The sequence below is a fragment of the Phascolarctos cinereus genome, unplaced genomic scaffold, assembly GCF_003287225.1.
Source record: "Phascolarctos cinereus isolate Bilbo 61053 unplaced genomic scaffold, phaCin_HiC Scaffold_2;HRSCAF=192, whole genome shotgun sequence".
Lineage (NCBI taxonomy): Eukaryota > Metazoa > Chordata > Mammalia > Diprotodontia > Phascolarctidae > Phascolarctos > Phascolarctos cinereus.
In genome coordinates, this window is record NW_027555625.1 from 282,158,787 (window position 1) to 282,172,311 (window position 13,525).

Sequence of the window (13,525 nt, forward strand, 5' to 3'; positions counted from 1 at the left end):
GGGAAGAGAGATAGTTTCAATTTAATTTCATTTCAATAAAATTTTATTAAAGAGCCTACTATGTGTGAGCCACTGTACTAAGTGTTGAGTAGAGAAATAAGAAAAGAAAGATAGTCCTTGCCCTCAAGAAATTTGCAACCTAATGGGGGAAAGATGACACACAAAAGGAAGCTGGAAAGGGTGCCAGAGGAAATCTGGTAGAGGTATCTTATTTCATTGAGTTCAAACCAACAGTTGGAAAGTAGAGAGTGAGATAGAATGTCCAGATTCTGCATCTATAAAGGAAAATTTTGGGAAGAGTTCAGTGCCCTGCCCTCCAGCTCTCCAAATAAGGGGAAAGGAGGCTGAGGGAAATGGTGTTGAGGCTGTGTTAAACAGCATGATGAGATAATGGTCCAGCAAAAGAAACTGAGGAGTGATCAGACAGATAGTAGGGAGTACCAAGAGAGAACAGTGTCATAGAAGCCAAGGGAAGAGAGAGCATCCAGGAGGCAAGATAGCTGATAGTGTCAAAACTTGCAGAGAGGTCAAGTAGAATGAGGAGTAAGAAAAGACCATTAGACCTAGCAGTGAAGAGATTCGTTGGTAACCTTGGATGGAGCAGTTTTGATGAGTAGTAGGGCTGGTGTACAAGAAATTGAGAAGTAAATGCAAGATGAGGAAATGAATAGGAGCCAAGGTGCCCCTTTCTAGGAGTTTGGCCATGAAAGGGAGAGAAGGAGATAGGGCAATACCTTAAGGGGATTGGGTTCAAGTGAAAGTTTTTTTTAAGGATGAATAACTAGGAATTTTCCTTATTGGTGAATAAGCAGAGATTTAAGATGAGAAAAAGTGGATGGTTTGAAAAGCAAATTCTTGGAGGAATCAGGAGGGGAGGGAATGAAGAGCACAAGTAGAGATACTGACCTTGACAAGGGGGAGTACCTCTTGTTCAGGATCTGGAGAAAATGAGGAATATTGTAGAGAATTTGGGGACACGGAGTAAGGGAGAAGAAGGTGTTTCATAGCATGACCCCATCTTCTCAATCCAATATGAGATGAGATTCTTTGCTTAAAGGAAGGGGGAGGGAGAAGTATAGGGAGCTTCAGAAGAGAAGGTTTAGGGTAGCTGCTATGGAGAGTGATAGTTAAATGGGAAAGAATAAAATGATTGCTATGTAGCAGTGAGGGATGTCCAGTGAAGTCAGCTAACACAAATTGTAGTGGACTCATTTGGCATGGTTATGTGGTTTTCTTCAGTGTTGTTGAGTAGCAGACAAATAGGAGCAAAAAAGGAGGATGGTGAGGATCATCCCAGAGAGGGGTTCATTTGTATCCCCAGAACCTAGCACATAGTAGGCACTTAATACATTTCAAGTCATTTTCAAGGGTAGAAAATGGTATAGAATTGATCGGTTAATTCTTGGGGCAAAGCAGAAGGGAAGAGTCAGACTAGAGCAGAGGTGATGGACTAGGGGAACAGGGAAGAATAGAGATCATGGAAAGTCCAAAGAATGGGTTTAGGAGAGTTGATGCAGAGGGAGAGATTAGAGACAAGAAGTTATGATAAAAGAGAGGAATTTCAGAATTCGGGTTCATTGTGATAGCACAGTTATGTGTACTGGTCAGATAATGGTAAGGTAGCATAATGATGTGGGTTATGGAAATCAAGGAAGTTGATGAAGGCAGGGGTTGGGATGAAAAGGAGGGCTGAGGAAGGTCAGTTGCTATTCCTCCTGGAGAAAGGGGGAGAATAACCTGTAGACAATAGATCTGTAGGCAAAGGTCTTGGACAGGGTAAAATAGATTGATGGAGTGAACTTCAGAGGAGAAGAGGTCACTGATTGATTATTGCAAATGAGTGGTCTGAAAATAGTGGTGAGGAGAAAGGAGTATGCTTTCTTCTCTTAGCCAAGTGTGTGAGGTGGGATATAGGAGCACCAATATTGGAGAGGGTAGCCAAGGATGCAGTATCATGGAAAGAGCCAACTTTCTGTTAGTATAAGAAGATGGAAAGCGCTAGGTGAAGAGATCCAGTTTGGAGGGGGAGTTTGTTAACAAAGGAATAGAAGTGTCAGAGGGCACAATGAGGAGGCTATAGATTGTGGAAAGGTAGGGTTGGGGTGGATAGAGATGAAAGTGGGGGAGAGGTAGGAGGGAGGAAAGGAGTTTTACTTCTGAGATATTGACTCTGAATAACTATAATAACAACTTTATATAGCACTTTAAGGATTTCAAAGCATTTTACATATACTATCTCATTTGATCCTCAAAACAACCCTGTTATGTAGATGGTGTTGTTATTCCATTTTTATTGTTGAGGAAGTGGTATCTGAGAGAAGTTAATTTACTTGCCCAGAGTTACACCGCTAGTAAGTATCTGAGGCCAGATTTGAACTCAGGTCTTCTTGACTCCAAGTCCAGCTCCCTCTTTACTATGTCATCTGTGACGTCCACATCATTGGAGGTGTTCGCAAAGAAGCACGGGGACCTCCTGTCTAGTACGCTATAAAGCTGATATCTGCATTGAATAGTAGGTTGCACTAAATGACCCTGAGGATCCCTTCACACTCTGGCATTCTTTTATGATTCTTATATTATTTTGTAGCTTAAACTTAGCCTTGAATGGGGAGAGAACACGCCCTGGGTGGTGGCATATGATGTCTTTAGTCTGCACACGTGTTTACATTTAGAGGTCTTTAAATTTGAAAAATACAGAGTATGCACATTTTTTGCTTAAACAAAGTTCCATTTTACAAAGTCCATACACCCAGTTTTAATATTATTACATACCTCAAACTGGGATTAATTCCAGAGCCAGAGCTTTATTATGTCGTATAGTGTTTCTCTCATGTTCTCATATTCCTTGGCCTCCAGTCAGCTTCATTTTAGATTCTGGGTGTCTGGTGTGGCATGAAACCTGGTGAAATGCTCTGGGTGTGTTGGAGGAACCCATCTTCTTCTAGGGCTGTTCCCTTACATCTTCTCTGTTTCTCATCCCTGACCTGTATTCAGTCATTCAGTCAACCAGCATTTATTAAGGATTTACTATGTACCAGACATTTTTCAAAGTGCTATGCATACAAAAAAGGGCAAAAATCATGGTCCCTGCCCTTAAGGAGCTTTCATTCTGAAGGGGAAAAGCAACTTGTAAATAACTAGATACTGTATAGAATAGATGAAGATAATCTGATGGGGAAAGCCTTTGCCTCTTGGGTGACAAGAAGGGAGGTGGGATTAGACTAGTTATTCATACATTCATTCATCTATCTATCTATCTATCTATCTATCTATCTATCTATCTAGCAAGGCAACTGGGGTTAAATGACTTGCCTAGGGTCACACAGCTAGTAAGTGTCAAGTGTCTGGTTGGAGACGGGATTTCAACTCAGGTCCTCCTGACTCCAGGGCTGGTGCTCTATCCACTGCGCCACCTAGTTGCCCCCCAGGGAAACTATTTAGCTTTGGCTATGTGGTTTGCCAGTGGGTTGTGTTGGATCGGGTTGGGTTGGTGGTGGCAGTAGTATTCTAGTTTACTAGAGCCCTAGGAATGGAGATGATTGGTCTCTGAGTCAGAATGGCCAAGTCATCATTTTCTGTTGTAACTTTACCTCATCCTGTGACATCTTCCAAGATACCTAGGAGGTTGGGTCCCAGAAAGGAGCCTAGGTCTACTGTTTTATCCTTATTCATTTTCGTAATTAGATTGCTAGCTCCAGGGGGAAAGGGATCATACCATATCTATACTTGGCATCTTTTCAGTGCCTATCACATAATAATCATTTACTAAATGTTGGTTAGATGATGTTATAAAAATGAATCTGGCTCTATTATAAGCTTTTTCATCTGTTCTACCACAAAGCATTTCTTGATTCTCTCCACCTCCCCAACCCCCCCCCATGATTGCTAATGCCTTCCTTCCATGATTACTTTATATTTCATTACCCGTCATTTATTTTGTATATAGGCCTATATGTACATATTGGCTCCCTAGTAGAATGTAAACTTACTGGAGAGCAAGGATTCTTTAGATGTTTTGTTTGTTTGGGTATCTCCAGCTTCTAGTAGTCCTAGTATTTGGCACATAGTAGGTCCTTAAATTCTTGTTTGCTTGTTTTCGCTCTTTCTGGTCCAATTGCGTATAAATACCCTATGACTTTACTTGCTTCCCTACAGGGTCTTCCCCACCCTATCCCCTCTCTGTTTATCTGTGTGTTCAGAATTCACAAATGCGCTTTCTTTTCTCTTTCAGTCGAAGAGGGGGAATCCTCCGACTTCACACTCACCTGGGACTCCTCAGTGACTCCATCAGGTAAATAATGTGGGGGCTGAGGTGGTGGGTAACTGGTTGCTGGCCAGGTTAACATAAAGCCACCAAGCTGGTTATAGAAAATGTATTCCCTGTGTCACATTCCTTTCTCCAACCCAGGACTACCCACTGCAACACAATTTTTATATCAGTTCCATATGGTCAATAAAATCTATTACATACAGAGACTAATATACTCTTATCCTCCAGAGAGCCGTTTTTTCTTCTTGTGGGCACACTGAAATGGGTAGTGATTTCTTCAGTGAGGCTGCTTTGAAGTTGCCTGCATCGGGCATCATTGCACATTCATTTCAATCTAATTACATAAAAGCTACTTTAATAGGAATTTTAAACTCCAATCTAAATCAGAATACATATATTTCCCTTTCCACAAGGAACTGCACCATGCTGTCAGGCTTGGTGGATTCAAGCTTGCATCCTTGGGGTGAGGTATCAGGGAGAAGCTGATAAACACTCACCAGACTGCTTCTGGGGTGTGTGGGGTGTGTGTGTGTGTGTGTGTGTGTGTGAGAAAGAGAGAGAGAGAGAGAGAGAGAGAGAGAGAGAGAAAAGACAGAAAGAGGTAGTGTGATCTGTCAATCAATCAAACAAATATTTATTAAGCATATATTATATACCAGGTACGATGCTAGGCATTGGAAGTATAAAGATAAAAATGAGGTAATCCTTTCCCTCAAGGAGATTATGTTCTACTATGTAAGCAAATGTAGATCTGTCTGTGTATCTATCTGTGTATCTATGTATCTATCTATCTTCTACCTATGTGTGATCTAATGTATTTATAATTTATCAATCCATCTCTAATCTGTATATGTAGGTATGCATGCATGTATGTATGTATGTATTTCTATTTGTAGTATATGCATATACATACATACTATATATCTATCATGTATGTGTATTTATATGAATGTATGCATATATATATGTATGTGTATGCATATGCCTGGGATTCAAGAAGCCCAAGTCCTATTTCCATTTTGGTCATTTACTACTTGTACAATGCTGGGAAAGTTCCTTTGCCTTTCTGGGCTACCCTTTCCTCCTTTGTATGAGGAAGTAATAGGCCTGAGATGATCCCTGAGATCCAGTTCCACGCCACTCTTCTAGGATTTTCGACTTCCAGGCTGCCAGCGGGGATCAGGAATGATAAAGAACTTAGTGGATAAATATTTAAAGCTTCACACTGATTTTGGAGGAGGGTGTCAGCTGGCCCCTCCAACTGGATTAATTTGAGTGGAGGAAGCTCTTCATAGTCTGAGTTCTCATTCTGTTGCCTATGAGATGTGTTTTCTTGGTGCAGTTATTTGACAGATTCTGGTGTAGCTCTGGGCCTGCTCATGGGCTGCTTATTCTTCCCTAAGCCATATGTTGCCTGGTGAAATACACACGATATTATTCAAGAGGTAAATGGGTGGTGTGGAAAGAGTGACAGATTTGGGGTCACAAGACATGGGTTTAATTCCTGTCTTTACTTCTTGATATCAGGCAAATCCCTTACCCTCTTTAGGTCTTAATTTCTTCATTTGTAAAATGAGGACATTGGACTGGATGGTCTCAGCAGTCCATCCCTTCTGTCTCCAAAGCAATGAATCTTAGACAAAAGTAGCCTTTTAAGTCAATCACAGCAGATTGGTCCAAACCCAAGGTAGCAAGAACCATGATATGGCCCATGTTAGCCCTGCTCAGTTTCTGAGAACTCTTTATCTTTCTTATTCTTCTTCCATTGTAAATGGATGGAAAGGTCCTTATTGACATAGGGTTAGGATTGGAGATTCCAAATGGCAGGCCTGGTTTTGAATATTGGGATGGGAGGGGGAAATTCTGAAGAGGGTCTTTGTGTCTAGGGCTCACATTGCACGAAAAATAACTAATGGCCTTCTTGATTGTTTGATCTTAATCCTTGGGGAAAGGGTAGGGTCAGTACCAATGCTACCTGTCAGGAATCTCCAATTATACAAAAAGTATGTTTCTGGATTGGGGTAAAGAATCTTGTGCCCTTGAGGAGAGTCTTGAAGATTCTCTGATTTCATTTTGATTTTATGTATTTTTTTTATTTTTAGGCAATTGGGGCTAAGTGACTTGCCCAGGGTCACACAGCTAGTAAGTATCAAGTGTTTGGTCTGAGGTCAGATTTGAACTCAATTCCTCCTGACTTCAGGGCCAGTGCTCTATCTACTGTGCCACCTAGCTACCCCTTTGGAGATTCTCTGAAGGATGTTGGTGACTATATTAAAAAATGTTCTTTTCTTTGTAGTGGCTTCTGATCCTCCATTTTGCCTGAGTTGGTTGGGTTTTAAATCTGATGATAGTGATTTAGGAAATTAAAATAAATTGTGAAATTAAATGGGGGTAAGGATAGGGGCATTTGTTGGTTTTGCTAGCTCTAGTTTAGCCAAACAGCCTAGGATAAGGTTTTGTGTGCTGCTTCAGAGAGTGGAGAGTTTGTCTTACTTGGGGTTGTGACAGGTGTGCGTACATACAGAAACAAGATTCAACTCTTAGAACATGCTGTAGTTTGAGCTGTGAGGACCTGATGGCATCCTGCTATTAATCAATTAATTAATAACCCTGAGTTCCTCGATTGTGGCTAGCCTTCCAATTCTGAAGCAGTACCCGCTTCTTAGCTGGATGGATGATGACAAAATAATCCAAGAGGTTCTGACCAGTATCTTGGTATTTTTTTGGATGGGAGGGTGGAGGGGGCTAGGCAATGGGGTTAAGTGATTTGCCCAGGGTCACACAGCTAGTAAGTGTTATGTGTCTGAGGCCGGATTTGAACTCAGGTCCTCCTGAATCCAGGGCTGGTGCTCTATCCACTCTGCCATCTAGCTGCCCCATGGCCAATATGTTGGACTGAGGAGACATGGGATAGCATGGGTGAGGGGAATACTTTCATGTGAATGGCCAAGTAGCAAGCCTTAGTGAAAGCATCTAGGAGCTGAGCATGGCCCGGGATGGATGAACTTAGTGTGCAACTGTGGTAAGATAAGGTAACAAAAAACCAGGGCCAGATGTGGATTAAAACTGTAGGTCTGCAAACAATGGTGAGTGGTAAGGGCAGCAGTGGTGGCAGATGTTCCCTTTCTATTTCTATTTGAATCAGACTCATTTTAGGACTTTTGGATTCCCTAAACCCCAACCATTTTAGAATTGGGGGAGAAATCCTGCTCACATTTGAAGTGATATCTTGAGTGGGAAGAAGCCACTCGGGAGAAGACATCTCCCACGTAGACATGGAGTGAGTGTGAGGGTGGCTTTGGTTTCTCTGGCCCCTTGTTTATCAGTGGAGGGTATAGTGCAGTGTGCTGAGCAAAAGAGCTGAGCATGGAGGTGGGCTGCCTGGAGAGTGATGGCGGGACTGTATAAAGGGTTGTAATATATAGTGGTCTGTATGCTCAAGTTACTCATTGGTGAGAGGTTTACCTCTGCAACCATGATCCCAGTGCACCAGGCTTTCATTTTGTTCTTTATGATGCCCCTGTTTGCATTAGCTCGGGTCATATAATGTAGAACTTCAATAAAGAAAAATAAAACACGACGTGTCCTGGAGCTCATTCCTGGCCCCTCTACAGAAGAGGAAACTCTGGCCTTCCCCTCTGAAACCTGACCACTGCTCAATCCTAGAAGGGTGGTTTGTAAGCATAGCATTGCAGAACAGAAGGAAGGATTGAGGGAGGGAGAGAGTTATGGGGAAAGAAGGGAAGAAGTGAGGGAGGGGAGGGAGGGAAAAAGAAAGGAAGGAAGACCAGGGTCAACTCACAATAATAATTTCTTGCCCTGGCTCCTGAGCTGGGCACAGGTGCAAGAGGATGTAGTCAGAAATCTTTTTTCACTGAATAGGAAAGTTACTTTCTCCGTGAAGCCATGGCCAGGCTTAATATTCTGTACTTCTGGTATAGTCCCTCTCCCTCCCTCCTGCCCTTCTTTCCCCAGAACTCTTTCCTTCCTCGGCCTGCCCTGCATACAGGTTATCTGTGTCCTTCCTATCTCTCCTTTCTTCTCCTTGTTCACCTTGAATGCAGGCTTCTGGTATCATTTCAGAGCATGTTCTTAAAGCAAATGGTGAAGTAAAGCTTTAATGAACTGCGTTATTTGGCTAATCCATGAAATGAGCCAAAGCATTGCTGTCACTACTGCTACTATTACTACTACCACCCTTATCATCATTAACATTATTATTTCTTCTCATTCTCATCTTTGTATTTGATGGGATTCAGATAGAAACAGCCCTGGAAGGAGATGCTGTCCTATGACTGTTCTTTTTATGTTCGATGTTCACAGGCTGTTGTGCAAGTGGCTAACATGATTGATTTTTATAATTGAATGAAAGCTTTGGGATGCAAACTCAGGTTATTATTGTTACTGTTACCTTATTCTCATCTTTTTTGATGGCATTCAGCTAGAAATGGTCTGTAGACAAATTGCTATACTGCTATTATTCTTTTATGTGTAATGTTCTGCAGACTATTGAACAAGAGGATCAAATAAAGGCTTTTTGCAATTGAATAAAAGTATTAGGATGTGATCTCCTCTTCTGTAGGCTCAGTAAAAGCATCTTCGGGACAACCTCAAGAGAGGAAAGGGCGATAGGGATGAGAAGTTCCTTTTGCTGCTTTCACATGATTTTGATTTCTTCAGCTAGGTCTCTGCTTTTTGAAAGGGTTTTGTTTCATGTAGCTTGGAGATGATCAGTATTTGTTGGCGGCAATATCTATTAAAATGTAGTTCTAAATTTTTATGGATTAGTGTTACATGTCTGGGTGATTGTGGGTAACAGCCAGTTTTGTCTGTGATAGTGGTCTAATTCCCTCACTCATTTATTGGATTCTCAAGTATGTTTTGAAGTCTGTATGTGGTTCAGCTAAGTGGCATAGTGAATAGTGCTAGGGCTGGAGTCCGGAAGGTTCATCTTCCTGAGTTCAAATCTGGTCTGAGACACTAGCTGTGTGACCCTGGGCAAGTCATTTAAGTCATTGCCTCAGTTTCCTCATCTGCAAAAAGAGGTAGAGAAGGAGATGGCAAACCCCTCTAGTTATCTTTGTCAAGAAAACCCCAAATGGGGTCATGAAGAGTTGGACATGACAGAAACCACTGAACAGCAACAACAAATATGTAGGATGGGGATATTTTCATTGGGTGCATAAAAGTTAGCAAGTTTGTGAAGTAGAAGCCTAATTACCAGGTCAAGTCTTGTTAGGCATTCAGTAGGTGCTAAATTTTCAGCCTGCAGTGCTGAACTGAAGTTTCTGCCATTTCATTATTGTTTTTGCTGTTGTTACTGGCAGTGTCTGCGTCTTCTTCATCATTATCATCATTGTCATCATCATCATCATCGTCATCATCTCCTTGTCTTCTTTTTCTATGGAGTTTAAATAGAAATGGTCCTTAGACAAGTGGCTCGCTTACTTTTATTCTTATATATTTCATGTTCTACAGATCGTTACATATGTGGGCAAAAAAAATTGCTTTTGTAGTTGCGTAAAAGTATTAGGATTCAAGATGATGACGATGCTGATGAAGAACAACAGATTGGAAAGAGGAGGTTATGTTTGTAGTTTTGTGTTTCTCAAAGATCACCTAGTGAGCCAATTTGATCTAGCATGGACCTGAGCATTATCTAAATGTCCTGAACTGTAAGAAAAGCAGGAGATCAAAGGAGACTCCAAACTGAACTGGTTTCTTTGTGTTTTGGTCCAGAGCTCCTGCCCCTCTTTTTTCCCCTTGGAAAGCACAGGCTTTGGTCTGCCTCGTTGGGTGAGGCAGGAAGTACTGGGGTGAAGTACAGGGCTTAGGGCTCATGCCAGGGTCTGGGCAAATCTGTTCCTTCCCAGGGAAGAACTAGTTAATTTCTTGACACATGCTAATTGTTGGCTGACAGGCTCCTTATCAGAGCTTATTTATGGGACAGTGACAGACTGGCTTGTGGTCTGAGAGAAACAGTCGATAGTAATCAGTTGTTTATGATGTCTTGGAAGCCCCAGGCTTTAATGGAAGTTGTGTCTCTTTTGTACTCAACTTTTCTTTCCAGTGATGCTTCATTTTTAGGACTTCTTCCAGGAAGCTTGGGTATCTTAACCCGATACTGAGTTCGTTTTGACTTGCACTGTTGTTGCTGTCTTTCTGCAGGAGAGGTTGAGGAGCTGAAAATGCCATCCATTGTCTTCAAGGGTGGGGCATTGGGGCTCCATGTGGGATCCTTTACCCTATTCAAAATCATGACTCAATGTAAGTGGCGGGTTGAGTGGGGAGAGCTGGCACCTGAAGATGAGATTGACCTGCCAAAGCAAATATGGTGAGATGATCTGGAAGACCTAAACAGTGGGCAACAAAACCTTGGATGAGTCGAGCCTCAGTGGAAGCTGTCAGTAGGGTACAAGCAGAGGCCCAGGCATTCAGGTGGTTGGTGTCAGGGAGGTCTGGCATTGACCAGGTGAGAAACAGGGACTGGGTGATAAGGGGATAATTATCTACTTCCAGAAGAACAGGGATTCTATTTCCTAGGGGAGGGGTTCAGGTATGGGAGAGAAAAGATGAGGACTCAGTACCAGAACAGAAGTAGCATCATAAATAGGTTCATAGAAGTTGAACTGGCAAACTTACCAAAAAATGTTAAAATTTTTAACATGTAATTGGGGGGGAAATGTTGAGCTAGAAGTGACCTCAGAGTCCATCTAGTACAATATTTTCATTTTACAGATGAGGAAAATGGGGCTTAAGGGAGGGTGAGACTTGTTCAACATCATGCACATAGTGTCAGAGGTAGAATTTGAACCCAGATCCTCTGACTATGAGGACAAGGCAGAGGCTCAGTCACAAGGAATAAGTGAAGAGTCCACTTGGGGGGCAGCTAGGTGGTACAGTGGGTAGAGCACCAGCCCTGGAGTCAGGAGGACCTGAATTCAAATCCGGTCTCAGACACATAACATTCACTAGCTGTGTGACCCTGGGCAAGTCACTTAACACCATTGCCTAGCAAAAACAAACAAACAAAAAAAAAGAGTCCACTTATTAGAACTTGAGGCTGACATGATGCTCTTCTTCCAAGTTATGTGCTTAGGAGGCCTCCTCTCCCTTACCAAGGAGTCAGGTTGGTCCTCGGGAGGTGAGCATTAGTGGCCTTAGTTTCAAAGGCTGGAGGGATATAAGAACAAGGATTCAGGTTGACCTTTTTGTCCCTTCTCCAGCTCCTTCAATCCTTGTCTGTTCGCACCAAGGTCAGGGCAACGATGGTGGCTTCTGCATGGGGCTGACCCATGAGTGCCTAGACCGTATGATGTGGAGGCTCCTTCATGAAGGAACTCGCTTTAGGCTGTTGTACCCAGGACTGGTGCGATAGATGGGAGCAGTGGCTCTTTTTGCCACCTGCTCCAGAGGTGGCAAAGCTGCCAGAAGCCTCGATTGTCTTCTGTATGACGGTACTTTCAAGTCACATTCTGATGTGTCTGGGAGTAATCTCTACTAATTTCTAAGCTCTGACCGTGGAGGGATTTGGAAATATACAAAAGATTCAAATTTCACCAAGGCAACAGAGACATCTTACACTTCAGATGGAAACCCCTTCCCAAAAAATATTGTTAGCCTGGGTCTTATGGAATTAAGGCGTTTTATTTTTTGTTGTGAGATGACACGGAGACACGAATGAATTTTTCCCCTTGCCTATTTATTTTAAAATAATGGTTTTTATTTCTAGATGGCCTTATGTTTTGCAAAGCGCAGTAATGCCATTAGTCTTCATTTTACAAGTGAAGAAACTGAGGCCCAGAGAGTTTATGTGACTTGTCCAACATCTAGTAATTGGCCAAGTTTCCTCTCAAACCTAGTTCTTCTGATTCTAAGTCCAGTATTCTTTTGAGTACGAGATACGTCTCCCAAAACAAAGCATCAAGGGTCCACTAACCTTTCTCTTTGATCCTGCCCATCTCCATTTAAAAATTATTTTTCTTTTGATTCTCTAATGACATTGGCAATGGTGGGGGAACCTGCAGCCTCCAGGCCACATGTGGCCCTCTAGGTCCTGAAGTATGGCCCTTTGACTGAATCCCAACCTCAAGGCTGCTGCAGATTCCCCACTCCTGGTACAGGAAGTGCTCATGGGAAGCTGCTGCTACCAATGTCTGGGGCACTATGAGATGTGGCTAAGGCCACATGGCCATTATGCGCCTAGCAGCAGGATTTGAATTCAGATTTTCCTGACTCTGAAGCTAGCTTTCTCTCTATTACTCCTTGCTGTCTCTTGTGTCCATTTTACTGATGGAGTGGAGAAGGAAAGTGTGTTGTAGTGCTATCCATGCCACATTGGGTTAATCACTGGATTTGCTGCTTGGTGTTACCTGCTGTTACTCTTGTCCCCACAGGGACTGGCCAATCCAAAGTTAGTCTCACTCAACTCAAAGAAGGGGGAAGCATCTTTGCTTCTGTCTTTGCTTCTGTCCAGGAAACCACTAGGTCTTTGGCTGAGCGTGTAAAACCCCCTGTGCTCCTGAGCTCTGGGCCTCCCTCGCCAATCCATCCTCTCGAGGAGAACCATGGGACATTTTAAAGAAGCAGGAAAGCCTTACTAAATAGATGTAGAATTCCAGGCATTTAAAAGACTTATGAAATGCATTTTTATATGGAGTTTTCTGGGGGAATTTCTCATTAGCTAGACTGGGAAGCCTTCAGGGAGTTGAGCTAAGAGGTCTGGGGCAGGCAGAGTAAGACAGTGTGCCCCAGGAGCTGGCTAAGCACAGAAGCCATGCACTTGCCTGTCTGCTCTCTAAACCTGAGGCAGAGACTGGCTGTTCTGTACTGTCCTTTGTTAGAGCAACAGCCTGGCAAAGTAGGTTTAAATAACCTTAAGGTGGTGACATAAGCTGAGAGAAGGCTGGGGAAATTGAGCTCAGTTACCATGGTGAACGGAAGGGACAGTAGGGCAGCTTGAACTTTGTAGTGTGTGTCTGAGTATATGTGTGTGTGCATGCACGTGTACATGTGTACACGTGCACAAGCGATCACAACTGGAGATGCCAAGAGGCGGCAAAGAAGCAGGGCCTTAGGCATCAGACTGATTGCCAGCTAGCTGAACTTGGGAGATAGCTGCCCTTTCTCTGTGTGGACAGTAAGGCAGCAAGCTGGAGAAGTGGCTCCTACAGATGACTGGGACCTACTCTGCGAAGAGGATGTGGGTGTTTTGGGTCCACCCCCATCCTCTGTCTTTGTACCATATGTAATTCA

General features: G+C 42.9%; 1 protein-coding gene across 1 annotated transcript in view; it reads left to right on the forward strand.

The window, feature by feature from the left end:
• ZNF423 (zinc finger protein 423) overlaps nucleotides 1-13,525 on the forward strand; it is a 427,104-nt gene that overhangs the window by 82,978 nt on the left and 330,601 nt on the right. Inside the window, exon 2 of the mRNA XM_020985128.2 lies at nucleotides 4,232-4,291. Coding sequence (XP_020840787.1) covers nucleotides 4,232-4,291 — 60 coding nt within the window. The remainder of the gene's footprint in view (nucleotides 1-4,231; nucleotides 4,292-13,525) is intronic.